At 39.9% G+C, this 19,705-nt stretch overlaps 3 protein-coding genes across 4 annotated transcripts in view; 2 read left to right on the top strand and 1 right to left on the bottom strand.

Annotated features, from left to right (window-relative positions):
* Positions 1 to 19,705, bottom strand: part of LOC132130780 (guanine nucleotide exchange factor VAV2-like) — a 226,896-nt gene that overhangs the window by 137,255 nt on the left and 69,936 nt on the right. The window contains 1 exon segment of the mRNA XM_059542587.1: positions 14,031 to 14,147. Within this exon segment, the coding sequence (XP_059398570.1) occupies positions 14,031 to 14,147 (117 nt within the window).
* On the top strand, positions 371 to 1,942 carry LOC132130779 (uncharacterized). Its single transcript, XM_059542586.1, has 3 exons — positions 371 to 852; positions 951 to 1,278; positions 1,374 to 1,942. Exons 1-3 carry the CDS (start codon positions 605 to 607, stop codon positions 1,437 to 1,439), a joined length of 642 nt encoding a protein of 213 aa, XP_059398569.1. The 5' UTR covers positions 371 to 604; the 3' UTR covers positions 1,440 to 1,942.
* Positions 2,520 to 4,985, top strand: LOC132130778 (uncharacterized). Of its 2 annotated transcripts, XR_009428774.1 has the most exons (4): positions 2,520 to 2,710; positions 2,829 to 3,181; positions 4,116 to 4,614; positions 4,751 to 4,985. XR_009428774.1 is itself a non-coding variant. In XM_059542585.1 (3 exons), the coding sequence occupies exons 1-3, from the start codon at positions 2,554 to 2,556 to the stop codon at positions 4,359 to 4,361; spliced, it is 756 nt and encodes a 251-aa protein (XP_059398568.1). In that variant the 5' UTR covers positions 2,520 to 2,553; the 3' UTR covers positions 4,362 to 4,681. The 2 variants fall into 2 exon arrangements, 1 of the variants encoding a protein (XP_059398568.1); XM_059542585.1 differs by lacking the exon at positions 4,751 to 4,985 and having other exon boundaries at positions 4,116 to 4,681.

The raw sequence follows: 19,705 nt of genomic DNA, 5'->3' as shown, positions 1-19,705 counted from the left end.
TGTGTGTATGCTTCATGTCCGTGGGCTTCGTTGCTTTACACTTAATTCATCACACCACATTTTCCTTCCTCCATTCCATCTGATCCTCATTCTCAGTGAGCTGCACTGATTCCATTCTCCTTAAATTAATATAGCGTATGCTGTGTTCTTTGCTTCCTTAACACTAGTACCACTTTCTTCACTCTCGTTCCTAAATATAACATAATAATTATGAATACTTGTCCAAAAATTGTGCTTTGCAGGCTGTTTGTCCGCTGCATTTATGGCATATTACTATCAAATGCAACAGTCATCCTTATTGTTTTTTTTTACTATTCACTCAGAGGACTGTGCTGGTCCATCTCCATCAGTGGAAACTGCCAAGGCACCAGCTCCTTCACATCACCAGCCACCAGCTGATCTTCCAAGTCACTGGAATGATCAACTTCCACCTTTCCAGCATGAGTGGATCCGGAACACACTATTTAAGGCCAACCCACGAACCGGCAAGTCAGAACTAGTGTCCCAGCTGAAACTTTGGTGGTATCCTCCTCAGCCCCCTTTAATAAACACTCAGCCCCCTGCCTCACCTGACCTCTTCTTCTGTCGGCCCCTTTTCTTATGGATGCCGCTGAAGATGTGGTTATTTCCTCTTGTCTGTGTTCGCCCAGACTGTGGTAAGCACAGACTAACAGCGGCAGGAATTTACCGTACTGTGCGTAAGGTCTTGGACATCGACGGGTGGTATGACCTTGCCACTGAGTATCTGGAGTGCAAACGCTGCAAAAAGAAATATCCTGCCTGGTCTGAGGACATCCTAGGACAGCTGGATATGGGCCACCGCAGTCAGTTTCCAGCTTTGCTGACATACAGGTAATTCATAATGACAATCATTCATTATTAGGTGGTATTAATGAATGGTATTTTTTACCAACTAAAGCATTTGCATGATTATACTGTTGTTTCCTTAGATACTCATGTGACAACCGGGTGCTGAGGATGATGAGGGAGAGGACACTGGGCAACAGTGTGACTCAGCTTTACAGGAAGCTGATGGAACAGCACAGTGAGGCATGGACACAGCGTGTCTTGCAGTACCTGACTGCCTGCGAACCATTCACAAGGTCCTCCCTTGTGCAGCCTCCTGTGTTTGCTGATCCTCCACTTTTACCTGCCCTGCCTAAACCTAAGTGGCTGTTAGCCGTGTATGCCAGGGATGTTCTGGGGCGACTGCACGAGGTCAAGGCCAAATTAACATCTGTCTTTGGCTGTGTTCTCAAGATGGATTCGACAAAAAAGGTATCAAAGCCCTGTTTATATCCAGAAATTTGCCAGATATGGATATGTGTGTGATGTGCGTACATAAAGAGCACATCTTTTATTTTTCCCAATAGGTCACAAAGAAACTTGCCGGTGCTGCTTCAGGAACAGCTGCCTGGTGCACAAATGTCGGAAATTAACACGGCCAGGTCCTTGTCTCTGTGCTGACAGCTGCCGAGGGACATGGACTGGACTCCATGGCAGCTGGTCTGATGAAACGCTACCGAGAGGCAGGAGAGGCAGCCCCAAAAGTGATGTACGTGGACAGGGACTGCTGCAGTCAGTATGGCCAATCGCGGGTGAAGATCATGTTTTCGGAGTGGGATGAGCTTGTAGTGCGCCTCGACATCTGGCACTTCATGCGGCGATTTGCTGCAGGTGTCACGACAGAGGCTCATCCACTCTACGGGATCTTCATGGCACGTCTGTCCACGTGCATCTTTCAGTGGGATCCAGAGGATGTGGCTGCTCTTCGCTCTGCAAAAGAGAGTGACCTGGCGGCAAAGAAGACTGGCCACATCTCAGAAAAGGCGGTCAGTGCTCGCATTACCCGGAGGGAGTTGGCACTGCACTGCCGGAGGAGGACCAGGGGGGTGGAGGAGACCGCCAGATTGATTGGGTCACTGATTGATCAGTTTGACAGTGCGGATGGGAAGGACACCCTGGGAGTTCCTCTGCTGGACCACGAACGGATCCAGCAGATATGGAAGGAACAGCGCAAGCACGTCCAGTGTATACAAGACCCAGAGGACTTTCTGCTGTACATGAAGACAGGGACACTGAAGAAAGGCAGCGTGGAGCTGTGCTGCTACAGGTGTGCTCGTGGCTCTACCTCCTTGGAGTCGTTCCACCTCCACCTGAACCGTTTTATTCCAGGTATTACATGCATATGGATTATTATTTTTCTGTAGAAAATATAAGCACTGTAACTGCTTCCATCACTTTAAAGTAATGCCGCATTAATAAATGTCACACTCTACATTACAATTACTTTTTAATGTCATTAGCATTGACAAAGCTGTCTTGACTATCAAGTCACTAGTAATACAGGAATAAGTGACAATCATTTTTAATTTAGTTACACAACTCTATTAAATGTAGTATACAAGTTACTTCAGAGCACCTTATGTGTAGTACATATATTGTACATATGTGACATATAAAACCCTTTTTTATATATTTTTTAATATTATTTAACTTTTAGGAACCAGTGCCAGCGATGCACATTTTCAGGCCTATCTCCTTGAGGAATTGATGCGTTGGAATGATGACCGAATGGAAGATGCCATAAAACGGGCGTCCTCCATTCGGACATATGGCAGTGCCATGAGAGAGGCTGTGGACCGGCTTAGCCGAACAGTCTTTGGGAAGCCCTGGGATGAGCGCTATCGCCCTCCTGGAGCATATACAGGTAAGACATTTAATTTGTTCTTTTGCAATATTCTATTAAGTTATCTACTTAGCCTCCAATGTACTTGATAAATTATTAAGAGCACTTTTTTTCTTTTTTTATTATTTTATTATTGTAGGTGAATTGCTGGGAATCGAGCACCTTTACAGCCAGACTGGCAAAACACTGACTCCAGTGCTCCAGAACCCAGAGGAGGAAGACCGGCTGGTGGAGGAGGTTGATGATCAGGACCTGCTAGATGAGGGGTTTGAGGAGGAGAGCATGGAGGACATCACAGTTCCAGTGCTGTATGAGGATGACCCCTGCCGTGAGCTCAGAAACAGCCCCTCATCTTGGCCTCTGCCTCAGTCCCCAGCATCACTGGCTGAGCCGTCCACATCATCTGGAGGAGAGGGACAGCATCTCGCCCCTGCCTCTTCAGTGCTGTCACAGCCATCTGACACTGGAAGCAGTGTCTCCGGCGAGGCTCAGGTAAGACACTCTAAGGGCTTTATTTTGTTTCAGTCTCGTTTTATTCCAAATACACTACAAGCAAGGTGTTTTTTTTTAAGCCTGCATTTATTTGATTCAAAATACAACAAAAGCAGTAATATTTTGAAATATTTTTACTATTTAAAATAACTGCTATCCATTTGAATATATTTAAAAAAGTAATTCAGTCTTGTGATTTCAATGCTGAATTTTAGCATCATTACTCAGGGCACACGATTCTTCAGAAATCATTCCAATTTGCTGCAAAAAAAACCGGGTGCCGGGTGCTATATTATTATTATTAGGTTAAAAATAGCTCCTAGAGATTTTTTGTTTAGGTTTCTTTGATGAATAGAAAGTTCAGTATATATTATAACATTATAAATGTCTTTATCATCTATTTAATGCGTCCTTGCTAAATAAAAGTATTAATTTCTATAATTTAATACTAAATATATAATGATTTAAATGTTCTGACTCCACACTTTTGGATGGTATAGTGTATAATGTTAAAAAAGCTTTTTATTACAGATAAACTCTTATCTTGGATCCTTCTATTCATCAAAGAATCTTGAACAAAATGTACACAACTGTTCTAAATATTGATAATAATATCAATAAAAAAAGGTTTCTAGAACAACAAATCAGGATATCTGAATGATTTCTGAAGATCATGTGACACTGAAGACTGGAGGAATGATGCTGAAAATACAGCTGTGCATCACAGAAATAACTTACACTTTAAACTATATTCAAATAGAAAGCATTTTTATTTTAAATAGTAAAATTATTTCACAATATAATGGCTTTTGTTGTATTTGAATAAAATAAATGCAGGCTTGTTGAGCAGAATTCTTTAAAAAATGTAAAAAAATATTTCTGTTCAAAGGCTTTTGACTGAAAGTGTATATTAACACTAATCTGCATTTACTAGGGAGCAGTCATTGGACCTGATGGCATCGCTGGGTGGGACAAGGTCCAGGATCTGGCTGGTTTCCTGGTGGGTCTTCGTGAGGCTCCTTACCTCACCGACCTGCAGGTGACAGAGGCCATCCAGCTGTGGACAGCTCTCCCTGACGTTGATAAACAGCGGGTCAACTATCAGCCTCGACATCAGCCTCAGCTGACACATGGGCGCTTTAAGGCACCGAAGCGGTCACACCGGGTGTGGAGAGTGTGAAACGGTGTCTGATTGGACATCCTGGGGGTCCAGCACAGTGGCCCAGCACCAGCCGCTTGGTTGAGGCCATTTGTATGAAGCTGTGTGCTTTACACAAGTCACCGACCAAGAAGGCTGGAGTTTGCACCCCCAGGTGGTCTGAAATCCTTTCAGATTACCACCACATCCGAGACCTGGTGCTTAACAGTCGAAGGCTGATGGATGAAACAATGATCCAGCTGTTTGAGCTGAACCAGAGGACACTCATTCAGTGGTAAGCAAGGCACATTATTTGGTTCCAGGGAACTGAATACTTCTGTACACACACACACACACACACACACACACACATATATATATATATATATATATATATATATATATATATTTTACAAGTAATTTACTTTCAGGTTTCAACGGCAGCAGAAGAATCAGGAAATGAGTGTCCTCGCCCAGGGACTGACTCCATCTGACCCAATTGATGTGGCTGATACCCAGCTTCCTCTGCCGAGGGAAAAATTGGATGACGTGCCATCAACATCAGGCCCAAAACATCAATTTATCCTTCCGCCAAATCGAGAAGGACAGGCTCCAATTCTGCGACCTGGTCGCCGGCCCACTGCTGCCAAAAGGGAGTGCCCTATCGCACCCGTCCCTACAGCAGCAGGAGTTGTGCAGCCCATTTCAGCACCTGGGTCACTGTTAGGCACACTAGTCCTTAACCCAGACATGACTGTGTCGATGGTGATTTCATCTTCTGGTGCTTTGACATCCGGTCCAGGCCCAGCTCCGCCTGCTCCAGCGCCTGCTCCAGCGCCTGCTCCAGCGCCTGCTCCAGCACCTGCTGCTTCTGTGTCCCGTTACACCCAGAGGAACAGGCGCCGGCGGGCCCTGGAGACGGAAAGCGGAGTCCATAAGAGGAAGTATGTGCGAGGGGTAACTTTTAACAAGTGCAGAGAATGTGGGCAGCACAAAACTAAAGAGTTTTGGTCATAGCCGATATGGGAATGCCACATTTTGCTCACGCTCCTCTAATGGAAAAACTTTAGATGATTGGTTGGCAGAACAGCGGCAGGCAAAATAAATGACAAACTCCGCCTCCATAGTAAATAATTTATTTCCTGTGTATATTTTGTATATATTATATGGGCCCACTCTTTTCATATATTTTTTTTTAATATAAGTAGTACATAATATCTTTCCTGTATATATATATATATATATATATATATATATATATATATATTGTTTATATTATATGGGCCCACTCTTTTCATATTTTTTTTTATATAAGTAGTACATAATATCTTTCCTGTATATATATTGTTTATATTCAGTGTTGGGGAGTAACTAGTTACATGTAACGGCGTTACGTAATTCAATTACAAAATAAATGTAACAGTAATCAGTTACAGTTACTAAGAAAAAATGAGTAATTAAATTACAGTTACTTATGAAAATTGTAACGATTACAAAGAGGATTACATTCTAATATTTATACACATCCACATACAGTTTATTTCTTTCCCAAATTGCACTAAGACATATGGCCCATAATCTCCGAGACCCGGAAAACACATAGAATCCAGTCATAAAAATGGAATTAACGCGGACGCAATATGCCACATTTTGGACGAATAAATCAAAAGTAGGTCAGTACACTTGAATCAAAACCCGATATGGACTGATGTCTGTGAATATTAAGCCGCAAAAAGACTGAATATGAATCCTGCACGTTCTGCGTGTCTGTGGAAATCAGGCGCTGACTGGACATCGGGAGAACCGGGACTATTCCCGGTGGCCTGGCAGACGATTTGCACTTCTACTTTAATATTGTTATTGTATAATTGCAGGCCGAATATACTAAAGCGATTATTTCCGAATCCGCCATTCGATAATTAAATTTCTAATAAATCATGAATCGGTTAGTCGTGACTGGCAATGGTTGGGCTCGCGCGCTCTCCGCGCCTCCGCCGAACGGTTTGGATCAGACTCCGAGTAATCAATGCGAGAGAGAGAGACCGGAGTGAACTGTGTAAGCGCACAGCTGGAGCAGAGAAGCGACACTTCTGTTCAGGGTTTCAGGTGCAGGTCAGTTGTACAGTAGTAAGTTAGCAGACAAATCATCATATTTTATCATAGGTTTAGGGGGAGCTAGTGCATACAAAAACACAACGCTTAGGAAAATTAATGCCTATGGTATGGCACTAACCGTGGTTTAACTATGGAATTTGTAGTAAAAATAAATACAAGTGGTAATTCATTTGCCAAAAAACAAAATTACACTTACAAAACATGGTCAAATAAAAATCTTCAGTATTAAAGTCATGAGAGAGATGGGTGGATAATGGAAGTGAAGGTGCAGTTCAGGAGAGAACTCTTAATTACGTTGCAAGTCCCCCAACCTAAGGATTCAAATCTTTTTGATGTCAAGTCCAAAAACAAAATAGGGTTGTCCATGTTTCAAAATGGGTTGTGGGTGTATGAGTGTGAGATTTCCCAGCCTATTTTCTTCCCAGTTCGCCCCTCATGGAAATTAATCTCTAGAACAGTCACTTCATGAGCATTTTTTACTTATTTTGAGAAACTATCATCATATCATATACAAAGAGACAGCAGTGTTTCAAAAAGACACCAATGTTTCAGGAGTTTAGTACACAAAATAGGACACATGCTTATTAGATAACCGTTTTTGAGTTGATGTATATGCTTTTATTTTTTTATTAACTATTTTTCCCCAAACCATTGTTAGATGCAGTTAGATGCCTGTAGTTATGCAAAGATTTGGTTTCAAAAACAGTATCTATAAACTATTTCTTTTGATTTTAAATCTGCTTTGAACTTCAGATCAATCTCTAAGTAAAAGGCAGTACTAAAGTCTGATTGTGTGGTGGATGTGTTCAAATGTGATCATCTTAATTCTGGTGATGAAGGATGGTGAAAGTCTGACAGTATTGAGCACTACTGTAAGGTTAAACCTGCATGGTGTAAAATGGTTATAGATGATTAACAGTTGCAAATTAACATTCATTAGAAATTTATAAAAGTAATCAAAATGTACTCAAAAGTAATTAGTTACATTACTTTATTAAAGTAATTAAAAAAGTTACACTACTATTACATTTTAAATAGGGTAACTTGTAATCTGTAACCTATTACATTTCCAAAGTAACCTTCCCAACACTGTTTATATTATATGGGCGCACTCTTTTCATATTTTTTTTTATACAAGTACATTATATCTATCCTGTATATATTTTGTTTATATTATATGGGCCCACTCTTATCATATTGTCCTTTTTATATTGTGTGTATGTATGTGTTCATTTTAATAAAACATTTTGTATATATTACTTGGGCCCACTCTTTTATATTGTTCTTTTTATATTGTGTGTATGTGTTTGTATTCATTTTAATAGAACATTTTTTTGATCAGATAAAAAAAAATCTGCTAAATCATATCAATCAAATCATATCCACACACACAAAACATATTTGAAGAAACGTTTTTTATTAATTCTATTTAAACACAAACATGAAAAAAGTTTTTTTTAATAATACACACACACTCACACAAATCTATGTAGTATAAAAGCAATCAATGGTATGTCATAGATAACAAAATAAAAGTCTCGGTTTATTGCACGCTTAACAATACACGTCGTGGACATATGACGTCACGGCTCATCTGAGAGAGCACGGGTTCGAATCCAGGCCGCGGAGGGTAGAATTGTTTCACATGTAATAACAACTCTTCAAAACTCAGAAACATATACCCCGAGTATTGCCGCAGGGGAAATCCTTCGGCGTTTTCACGTGTTCTGCGTCTTTTTTGCTTGCGTGCGGGGCTCAAAGATTGGACCCCTTCCTTTGCGCACACAATGCTCTACCAGTTGAGCTACAGGAACACATTTATTAAAAACATTCTTTATTTAAAGAGCGTGGTAGTACAGGCGGGTCCACAACACGCAACTGGTTCTTAAAGGGAATGGAAGATGAGACTCTGATTGGTTTATTGTACGTTATGCCCAAAAAACACATTACTCATTAAGAGAATAGGTACAACCCGTTTAGACCATGCGCCCGGGCGCGCCAACCGTTTTTTTCCATTGTTAAAATAGCAAAAGTGTATTTGGACACACCCTGTGCTTTACACTTTGCGTTTAGATCGTTAAAATAAGGCCCTAAGAGTTTGTCCCTAGTAAAGCTGATCGGAAAAAAGTTACTTAAAACTTAGCAGTGGGTTATGTTTGTTTTTGAAGAGAATTTGCCCCCGTTCTACATAAATGTGTTTATGTTCGTGCTTATCATTTGTAATCCAGCTTCACCAAAAGAAGAAACGCAAATCGCCGTTCATAATAATATGCTTATTAGCAAGTTTCACGATGAATACGCCTAAAGTAAACAGTGCCTCAGAGAGCAGTTTGGAAGAGAGGGGCGGGGTCAGCAGGGCTCATTAACACTTAAAGGAAAATGCTACATAACTGCGTGCTCTGAAAAGAGCTGTTTTTGACAGGTTAAAAAATGTTTTTTACACTTCCATTGAGAAATTTTAAACAAACTATGTTACAGACTTTCCATTAAGACCCTAAAGAATCATATCAACTTTAAAAAAAGGATTAACACTGATTGCAGTGATCCTGTTTACACCTTCGTTAAGTTTTAGGGCAGAGAGGTCACCAAACGTAAAACATATCACACATATACAGTACAGACCAAAAGTTTGGAAACATTACTATTTTTAATGTTTTTGAAAGAAGTTTCTTCTGCTCATCAAGCCTGCATTTATTTGATCAAAAATACAGAAAAATATGCTATATGCACTTTGACGGTTTAATAATTCATGCTTACAAACTCAGAAAAAAACATACCTGTCAGTCAGAGGAATTCCTTTAGGTTTGCAGCAAACTAAAGGGCAAGAGAAACAGAGCAGGACAGAAAGAGAAGAAAAAAATAATGAGTGTGCTTCGCAAGCTGCTCACGGCTGGAGCTGAATGTAGAAGTACTTCCTGCTCTTCCTGGATGACTCCCCTTTACTGCCATGGCACACTGGAGACAGACCAAACTGCATGGCGTAGACCAGTGAGCACATTAAAAACTCCCTCACTTTCTTTTTTCTGTCAGTCTTTACACCACAACTGAGTGTTCTGGACTCAGCGGCGAGAAAATGTTCAAATAGAAACCAGGCAGAGGCCATTGTGCAGTTCTACCACAGTGTTACACTCTCAAAGGGAAGACAAAAGAACAGCAATTATTTCCACAATGTAAATTTTATTGTGCAGGGCGCTTTCGGTCTCTGCGTGTAACGTGTTCAGCAGTTCATCACATTCCTTCCTGCAGAATTAAACACTTCTGGCTGTCATCACCTCCTGTCAGAGAACAGAATTGCCAGAAAAACAAAGAACTGATTCTGGAAAAACAGTCTCGGCAGACTTATGAAATATTGCTCCCCTTTTGCTTTTGTGCTGAAAAGCACAGCAGCACTTATTACATGTGTGCAGCTAAGGTGCTGACTAAAATTTAAAGTTGTACTTATTGTTGACATAATAACTAGCAGTAGTAGATGTATCACAGATGTATCTGGGGGGGGGGGGGGGCAGGTTTGTACAATAGAGAAAATAAATAGAGCATGTAGACAAAATGACACATGTTCTAAGTAAGTTTGAGTTTGACTTGAAACAGTTTGTGATTGTTTTTCTCTCTAAACCACATTAATGTCTGATCCTCACAAAAAATACAGCAAATAAAAATAAATAAATAAATGTTAATTAAATTAAATGGAAAAGTCATTCAAATTAAAATATTATATTTCAGTAATATGTTTACATTTTAAATACAAAGCCATACAAAAACACAAACACTTCTAAACTTTCCTATCTGTTATCTAGATATTCTAGGATATATCTTTGGTAAACTTAAGCTTAACACATGATAATAATTTTAATTGTTATAAGATTGCACAGGAGAATGCCACAGTCAATTATTATGGCTGTCTCAGTTCATAAATGACACCTGACAACCACCTGTTTCAGCAGATACCTCAATAACGAGGTAAGAGCTAATGAGGCATTTAGAGAGAGAGAGCGGCAAGGGGAAATTCCAAAGTGAAGCAGGTACTTCCCTTAAATTATTCAAAGCAGGAGTGAGACGTTTTGAATGAATAATTGATTGTGTTGGCAGGTTTGTTAAAACATGCAGCCTTGCTTCTGATGAACAGGAGTCGCTGGGGAACCAAGTGTGACAAGGATACAGAGGCACATGTCACTTGCTTTGAGGAGGAGAGCTCCTTGCATTTAGGAACATTCGATTTAATGATCCGAGCACGGCGAAATGGCTTTCCACGACAAATATGGTCTCAATATCATTTAACTCACAACAGGATGCCTTTGAAGATGGAAGAGAAACTTTCAAAACAAGATTGATTCAGAATAAAGCAATTTGCAACTGAAAGTACTTTATGGCCTAAGATTAATCCCAAATGAAACTGAAGCAGTTTGTCTAAAGGGACAAAATCTTTTCACTGTTTTAAGCGTTCTAAATGATCCTTTCTGTATATATGCAAAAGAATCATGTTCTTAGCTAGCAACCAAAAAACACCTCCTTACACTTCTTTAACAATTACATTATAACATCAGGAGATACACGTTTAACAGTATATGTTTTGTTCGGTCAATCTGTATCAAACATTGTTAGATCAAAAGCTCACCACTGATGAAAAAATAAAAGCAGGCCAGTCTGATTTAAAACCTCAGCCAACAGCCAATGCTTTTAAAGCTAAAATTCTACAGAGCCTTTACAGAGAGTCTATTCTTTAATGTAACCATTGTTCCTTAGCAACTTTCTCAAAGCAGTGTGTTACAGGTATTCGGCAGTTCTTTGCTGCAGTAGAGAGTGCCTGGCAACCAGCTATTTTGAGACAATGTTTAAAAAGAAGAGGAGAGGAGAGGAGAGGAGAGGAGAGGACAAACACTATATGGTCACTGAATTGTAATTGTGCATTCAAAAGAATAGCACTTCTGCTGCAGATAGTTTTAGCACAATACCAAGAAACTACAGAGGAAGCCTGCAGGGGAGGGGCAGTCGACAAATAACTTTTTTTGCATTAAAAGGGAAAGTGTAAATTTCTATTTTTAGCTTTAAATGTTAATATTTTAAATAATAATAAATAAATTCTTTAGCATTTCTGCAGGCCAAATAAATAGCCATGGGGCTTGTAATATAAAAAAAAAAAATAATAATAATAATTAACACAAATATTATTTATAAATTGTCTTTAAATCTAACAAATTACTTTACTACAAAATAACTACAAACAGCAACAACAACAAAAATAGTTACTGAATCAGTGCATGTCTGGGAAAAAATCTTACTCTTTCTTCTTATTTAAGATTATGGAAATAACCTTTGACTCCCAGTGGACTCCAAAAGGCCCCAGTGGTGTCAATCAAGAAGCTATTTTACTGATGAACTGACTATTAATTTAGAGCACACCCACATAAGCCCACTGGGAGGTTGTTCTGTCTCTGAATAAAGATGAGGGATAATTATGACAACACTAAACAAAAGAGACCAGGTCAATAAGATTTTGTATAACAGCCAGGTCAAAACTGGCCTGCAGGGGTCATTTGAGTGTGATCTACCCTATGATAATCAAAATCATCTTCAACCTGTCTGACTCACAAACTGCAAATCACAAAGCTATAAATAGGCTGTGAACAGGTGAGGTGTCATCATGCTAATTGTCACAAAAACGTGAACCAAAATGATTGTGGTGTTCATTTAAATGATAACAACTGCATATCCAGATCCAATTAGGGGAGAAAAGATAGAAGCAGTTTGGTTTGAATGCCACATTAATCCAAAAGCGAACCCCAGAGAGCTGTGTGTTTATGAGTAATGATGAAAATGGAATGGCAAGGAGAATCTGGGTCCATCTGTGATTGTCGTAAGGATGCATCCCACGGGCTGATTGGATGGAGGAGGGCATGAATCATCAGCGTACTGACAGAAGTGCTCTGGCAAGTTTACTGAGAGATGTGGGGGTGAGCCATCTGTCTGAAAGACCTTAAAGCAGCGAGATGGAGAAAGGGATGATAGGCAATTACTTGAAGCATCAGGAGGGACAGGTGTCTCGTATCAGCTCCACCCAGGAAAAAGTAATGAAGTGCTGATGAATGAGAGTATGCATAGAACTAAACACACAGATTTGTGCTCTCTTCTCAACAAAGGCACTGTAAGGATTAGGAGGGATCGAGTATGAGATTGATAACAATTAAAACAGACAACGATGCTTTTCACCATCCTTGAAATGACCACAGACACATCAACCTGCCGACCAGCTGCAAGGACACAAAGGAATAAGACTCTCCATTCCAATTAAAGGCACCCTGATCTTGACAGGCCTGAGAGAAATATTACTGTCTGAGGTGAAAGTTCAACAATGTATGTGCTATTGAAAGATTAAAAATGCTTTCTATTCTTCAGCTCTACAGTTTCAGAAGCATCAGTCTCTGTTCTTATTTAAAAGGAGGTGGTTGATTTGCATGTATTGCGCACTGACACTGAGCTGCCTACTTCAATATATTATAATAAGCTGCTTGCCCTTAATGGAGAATCAATGACAGGACAAGCCCGTCACCTTCGAGTCGACGCAAACACAATTTCCACATTGACATGTGGAGGGTGTGTGTGATTGATTCTGACTGCTTGAGGGTTTTAATATTGTTTTCCATGCACTCACTGACTCTCACTCACCCTCTTCCACATAATCCATGAAAGCTCACCATCAGGCAAAAGCTTAATCTCACTCTCTACACCCCACCCTTTGAGACGCTCTCATCGTCTTGCCACTCCTTTCTTTTCCTGACCGAGGCATTGGAAACGTCCAGAGACGCTTGCTGAGCTGTAGTTAACTGGAACTATTGGATTTGAAATGTTTCAATGGTCGAACATGTGCTTTGCACCTGTAAATATTTCATGAAGTCCAATCAATTCATGCAACCAAAACAATCAATAATAAGGAAGTTCTACTCATCAATTCTACTAACCTTTACAGCACTTTTTTACCAATATAGCTATTAAAACTACACTGATACTGAGGAAGAACTCATATCCAATATAAATGTTAGACATTGAGCTGAATTAGCAATAAGAAACAGAACAGCTTCTATCATAGAGGTCAGTGTATTGACTAAACTGCCATAGTGATATAAAGATCAGGCTTCAGCTGTTCTTAAGGACATCACATTTTCTCCAATATTTGGATGATCATCATAGCAAAGTCAGCATAAGGGTTCTTACGCACTAGAGAAAGCTCTGACAGAGTATTTGACAGTCAGAAATGTACAAGATGCCTTTTAAGGGTGTGTAAAATGTTGGGACAGTCTGACATCGAGCAGGAACATGATTTATTTTTGTCATCTGCAAGAGGAGTATTTTATTTGTGGATCCCAGGCACCAATGTTTGAAAACCCTGGGCTAGATGGTACGGTGAATAGTTACGAGGTCTTTCCCAGACAATTCTCTCTTAAATTACTATAAAAGAGGGAACAAAGCTTATGCACAATAGCCCGAGTTATAAAAAGTGCACAAACATTAATGTTATTCAGCTGCGGAGACTTAAACATGATGGTGTAAAATGGTTAATAGTCTCAGGTAACCTGCGTGCTCAGCAAAACCATTGTTTCTCACCTTCCCAAAGTCCCTCACGTCAAAGAGATCGAATGGATCAAACAGCTCACTGTTCCTCAGGCCAAACTTATCATGGCACACTTTCAGGAATGTTCGGATGTTCTTCAGACACAGAAACTGGAAAAGAAGGAGACAAATAAAGAATGTCAGACCATTTAGTTGAGATTAAAATTTCAACTCGATTGTAAAAAAAAAAGAAAAGGAATTAAAACAAATGGAAAAGTCATTTTGGTAAATAACTATGAACCAATGGAAATGTTTCCATATTTAACAGAATTAAAACACTGTCACTACACATGGAGAACTTTCTGCAGCATGTGGAGCCTATTTAATTTCCTGGAGCCTATTGACAGTCAGCTCATTTCCTTCTTCCTGTACCAGTGATTAAGCAAACAGTTATCACACACTATGATTTGGATTCCCAGGCCCAGGCTTGGCTTAGATAAGCCAATGAGAGTCTGATGGATCGCCTCTGGCATGATCTACCCCAGTCACTGTTCACTTACCAACCTACAAACCTACCATTCCCTCTGTCCTTAGGGTCTCTAAAGCAAACTGGATCCTTCTTTCATTGCACAATCATTAACTTTAGTAACACTTATGCCAGTATAACACAACGCTGGCTCCTGCTCCTCATTTGTTTCAGAGAATTCATGCATAAACATTCCTTGTAATGAGAATTTGTCTAATATAATTGACTTGAGCTGGATGAAACCTATACAATCACACTAACAGAGACAAAACAATAACAATTTTGCCATTGCTCATTTCCACCCACCAAATGTCAATTCATCATGTCTCATGTTTAATTCATGTCCCTGATATAATTCAATTTTGTGCATGGGTTCACATTTCTATGGAGACGCTGGAAACAATCTCCACAAATACTGGTAGCTGTGTTTGCAACAGTACACTTTAGGTGAATAGTGCATTCCATACTAGTAATGATTCAGGAGAGATGAGGGCAATAAACCAGAGATTTTACAAGCATGTCACCATTATTCAGCAGGAATCACAACCCCTATTGTGAAAACACCACTAGCAGCTCTGTTTCTTATGCAAAGCAGGACAATGGATGCCTATTTGTCATATTAAAGCCAGTAGAATGGAGATAACCACCATTAGAACACAAGCCGGATTAAATTCTCACAGCTGTGAAGCCATTTGTAGAACTGGCCCTTAATGAGAGCTGTAAGACAACCTCAGGCGTGTCAGGATAAGCATTATGCTGGAAACACAAGAGTGCTCTATGCCTTGTATGTGATACACAAGAAAATACCAGTTCATTTATCAAAAAGATAAGTGTGGCTAAGGATAGCAAGATAAGGGACAAAGAGAATCACAATACAAAAAGACCACAATAATCATTTTTAAGCACTTTTTGTAGATTAAAATCAGATGCCATTTTAGTTCAAGCTAAATTAACTAAAATTCATTCATATAAAATTAAATATATACAATGTTAAAACACTTGAAACCATGTCTTTATAAAAACTTTAACAAATACTCAACTAAAATGTGGGTTTATTGTTCTCATTTTGTATTCCCAAGTGATCCTCAAAATGTCCCTCAATATGACTCGATACAAGACATTTTGGTGTTTACCGTATTTTCCGGACTATGAGTCGCACTTTTTTTCATAGTTTGGCTGGTCCTGCGACTTATAGTTAGGTGCGACTTAGGCTACGTTCACACTGCAGGCTGAAACGACCCAATTCCGATTTTTTTTGCCCCTATGCGACCTGTATCTGATCTTTTCATGACAGTCTGAACGACACAGATCCGATCTTTTGAAATGCGACCTCCGTCTGAACAGCCAGGTCACATGTATGCAACCCGTACGTCATTGATACGCTACAAACGTCATAATTCTGCGTTGAAGTAGGCAGGAATGAGAAGATAAACAACAACCATGGCGGACGATGCTGCTTAAATAACTTTAATATTGCTAAACGACCTCCGCTGTTGACTACACTGTTGTTATGACATCCATGTTTAGCTACTTCCGCAAACAACAAGTGACGTCGTTGGCCGTTGAGTACTCTTCTGCGCATGCGGATCACTTCTGGGTCATTTTTAAAAAAAATCGGAATTGAGCATTAAGCCTTGCAGTGTGAACGTAGCCTTATTTATCAAAATTAATTTGACATGAACTAAGAGAAATTAACCAAGAGAAAACATTACCGTCTACAGCCACGAGAGGGCGCTCTATGCTGCTCAGTGCTCCTGTAGTCTACACTGAAAACAGAGCGCCCTGTCGCGGCTGTAGACGGTAATGTTTTCTCTTGGTTCTTGGTTCTAAATACATGCGACTTATATATGTTTTTTTCCTCGTCATGACGTATTTTTGGACTGATGCGACTTATACTCAGTAGGGGTGTAACGGTACGCAAAAATCTCGGTTCGGTACGTACCTCGGTTTTAAAGTCACGGTTCGGTTCATTTTCGGTACAGTAAGAGAAAGAAATGCAAACATTAACTGCAGGTTGTTTATTACTATACACTTTTTTTTTTAAAATACTTTTTAATAAAATATATATAAAATAAAAAAAGAATAAGAAATAAAATACTGCTGCAAAGTTCTCCACTAAATAAAATACTCTCAGTCTCAAACCAATATCATATAATAAAATATAATGAAAAATATAAATAAATAACTATGATTACAGTGCAGCATTACCAATCCCAGCTTGTAGGCCTGCTTCACCAGAACCGTGCCGTGCCTGCTGCTGTAGGTAACAGGGAGACCACCGACAGACCAGGCTCTTGTCTTCATGACAACAATATTTATACTTCATGTTGAGCATAAATATAAAGCCTACTGATAAAGGACACAGTCAACAGTATTGACGGCAAAATAGACTATGTTTGACAGGTGCAATATTTGAAAATCGATAATTATTAATTAATTTTTTTAATTACATTTATATCTGAATTTATGTCAACCTATAGACTTTCAAACATCAAAGTGTCATGAATTAATATGTATTTGTGTACAAAATGACATATAAACATATTTTCCTATTCTATTTTGCCTGGAAACGCTTCCAACACGCTTGCGTGTCGCGTGAAAAATAGGCGTCGGCTCTATTTCTGGCATGCACGCATTTTCCGCTGAGACGCGCGTCTCATGCAGGCAGTCTGCAAGCTCTAACCTGTTAACATGGGAGCAGAATTAAAAACGGACACGCCACGTGGCTGAGACGCTCACGCCACGCATCCAGTGTGTTGCCGGCCTTAGGAATCAGCTGCAGGGCGGGATTTGCGCTGAACGCGGAGACTTCCGCCACTTAATATGTTCGTTTGGAAACACGAAAATGTACTTATGTTCCGCGCACAAGATATTGCATTCCGTCATTCGGTACACACGTGCACCGTACCGAAAGCCCTGTACCGAAACGGTCTGCTACGAATACACGTACTGTTACACCCCTAATACTCAGGTGCGACTTATAGTCCAAAAAATATGGTAGTTACTTGCTTTTAAGAGACCACAGTCTGCTCCAGAAGAGATGCTTCAATAATTTCTCTCTCTCTACCTTTTTTATCTCTCTAAGGCCATAAGTTCACTCTGTTCTGAACCCATTAACTGTTAAAAACACACTCTGGCTTTTAAAATTTGAATTTTCCACCCGGTTTAGCTGTTTCCGAATAGGCTACTGTTTCTTCATGCTAATCATGCCTTTCCTTAGTCTTTCAATTGCTTACGGGAAGCGCCAAGGTATTGCTTTTGGATGTGCTGGGTCATAGCAGGGGTTTGAGCAAATCTAACGCTCAGAGTTCACACCCCAACCCCATGCTATGTTTATGTGTCTATTGCTCTCTTTGCATTAATATTCTAGGGATGACTACATGGAAAGATCAGAGCACCACCTGTCTCATTCAGCACAAGCACTCAAATTGTGCTTTTTTCAATGAAAACCATATAGGAGAAGGAAAGACATCTCCTGGATAAACAGCTGGAGGGAAAAAACAGGTTACAAAGAGCTGTCATTCCCTAACACTCATCCTTCAGGAACAGGTACATACAGGGAATAAATAATTATTCTCTCTGTGTCAGGTACACCACCCTTGCAAGGTGTGTTATCCAAAGTGTGACAGCATCCACTAATAAACTAAATCAACAAAAATTAAGCAGGTAAAGATGAGCATTAAATAAATCAAGATAGAAAAAAGAAAAACAAGTTTAAAGGCAGCAATGTAGTCCAAGGGGGAAATTATTGTGTCTGAGAAGCAGATAAAAGAAAGTGAGACCAGGGCAGGGGAGTATCACTCCCCATAGGGGCATGAGGAGCACAGATCAATCCCGCCAATGATTCGCTTCAAAAACTATAGTGAAGAAGTCAAAGAGTCAAACAATCTGTCAAGCAGTCAAGCTCTTTAAACCTTGAAGCAGCGACTCAAAAAGACAGTCAGTCAGGAAGAAGGCAGACACAGAAGCAGACAGCGAGACAACGGGTGAAGCCTAGAGTCTAGACTCTGGCGAGATGTAGTTAGACAGCCATCAGAGAATCTGCTGTATCTATGGCATTAATCGTTATATATCTTTGGAGAGCCATGGAGAAAAAGGCATAAAACAACAACCAATACAATAAACCACATAAATGGCTGGATGGTTTTCAACAGATGGCACTGATCACCTGTTAAGATGGAGAAATCTAGGTGCAAGGGCAGCAAAAATATCTTTAAAAGGAAACTGGCAAAGGGTTGATCCTGAGAGGCACCGCCCTCATTGACAGGCATGGCAGTGGCATTTTGTCAAGGGCTCTGACCCTTTGTCTCGCTCACAGAAGGGAAGCTCCCACTGGAGCATGGTGCCCAGGACAGATCAAGACAAAGCAAGAAAGAGTGAGGAAATGAAAAACAAAAAGACTAAACACACAGGCAAACACACCTCTGAAGAGCTGATAAGGCTGTGGCTGATTAGCTCAAATCTCCTGCAGGATTTCCAGGGTCGAACAGATGTTAAAACCTCTCCGGAGAAAAACCTGACTTCAACTAATTGGAGAGGCAGACACTAAATGAATAATGTATGCTGGAATGCAAATGATAATCTGATAGGATTATCCAAAAGGCTCAATTTATCACAGAAACCCCTCTAAATCATGATCAAATCAAATGCAGTGTACCTCACAGGAACCCCATCTGCTGTGTGAAACCAAAAAAGAATGCAGAAAACTGCAGAGTTGTCTTCAAAACACAAGAAGACTGCTTCCAAAATTGTGTTCTGCATGGATTACTTTTATACAAATATATATTTACATTTTACATTCGCCTTTACATTCAAAAGCATTCAGAAGAAGTTTCCAAAATAAATAGCCAGACCAGGCAAGATAAAGGGAACCACGTGTCAACATGTCCACTGACAGGGCTCTGGTTCAGTACTGTGTGAAGACAACAGGAGTTCTTCAGTGCCCCAGAGTACTATCTGGACTCATCCATTCAGACTCCCTTCAACTGAGTCAAGAGAATTAATGGATGCCTGACGGTCTGATCTGTTGTAAAATGGGACACGAAAACAAAGGAAGTCACAATCTTTTATTATCACCGTCTGACCTGATTTCCTATTTCTGTTAAACCTCCTTCCGAAATTCCAGAATCATAAATCCCTTTTCTTTTTAGTCTCTCAGGCATTTATAAAAAATGCATGCTTAAGCACCAGAGAGATTGTTTTA

Source organism: Carassius carassius, chromosome 47, assembly GCF_963082965.1.
Source record: "Carassius carassius chromosome 47, fCarCar2.1, whole genome shotgun sequence".
Classification (NCBI taxonomy): domain Eukaryota; kingdom Metazoa; phylum Chordata; class Actinopteri; order Cypriniformes; family Cyprinidae; genus Carassius; species Carassius carassius.
The sequence above is the reverse complement of the archived record's forward strand: the minus strand, read 5'-3'. Positions and strand labels throughout refer to the sequence as shown.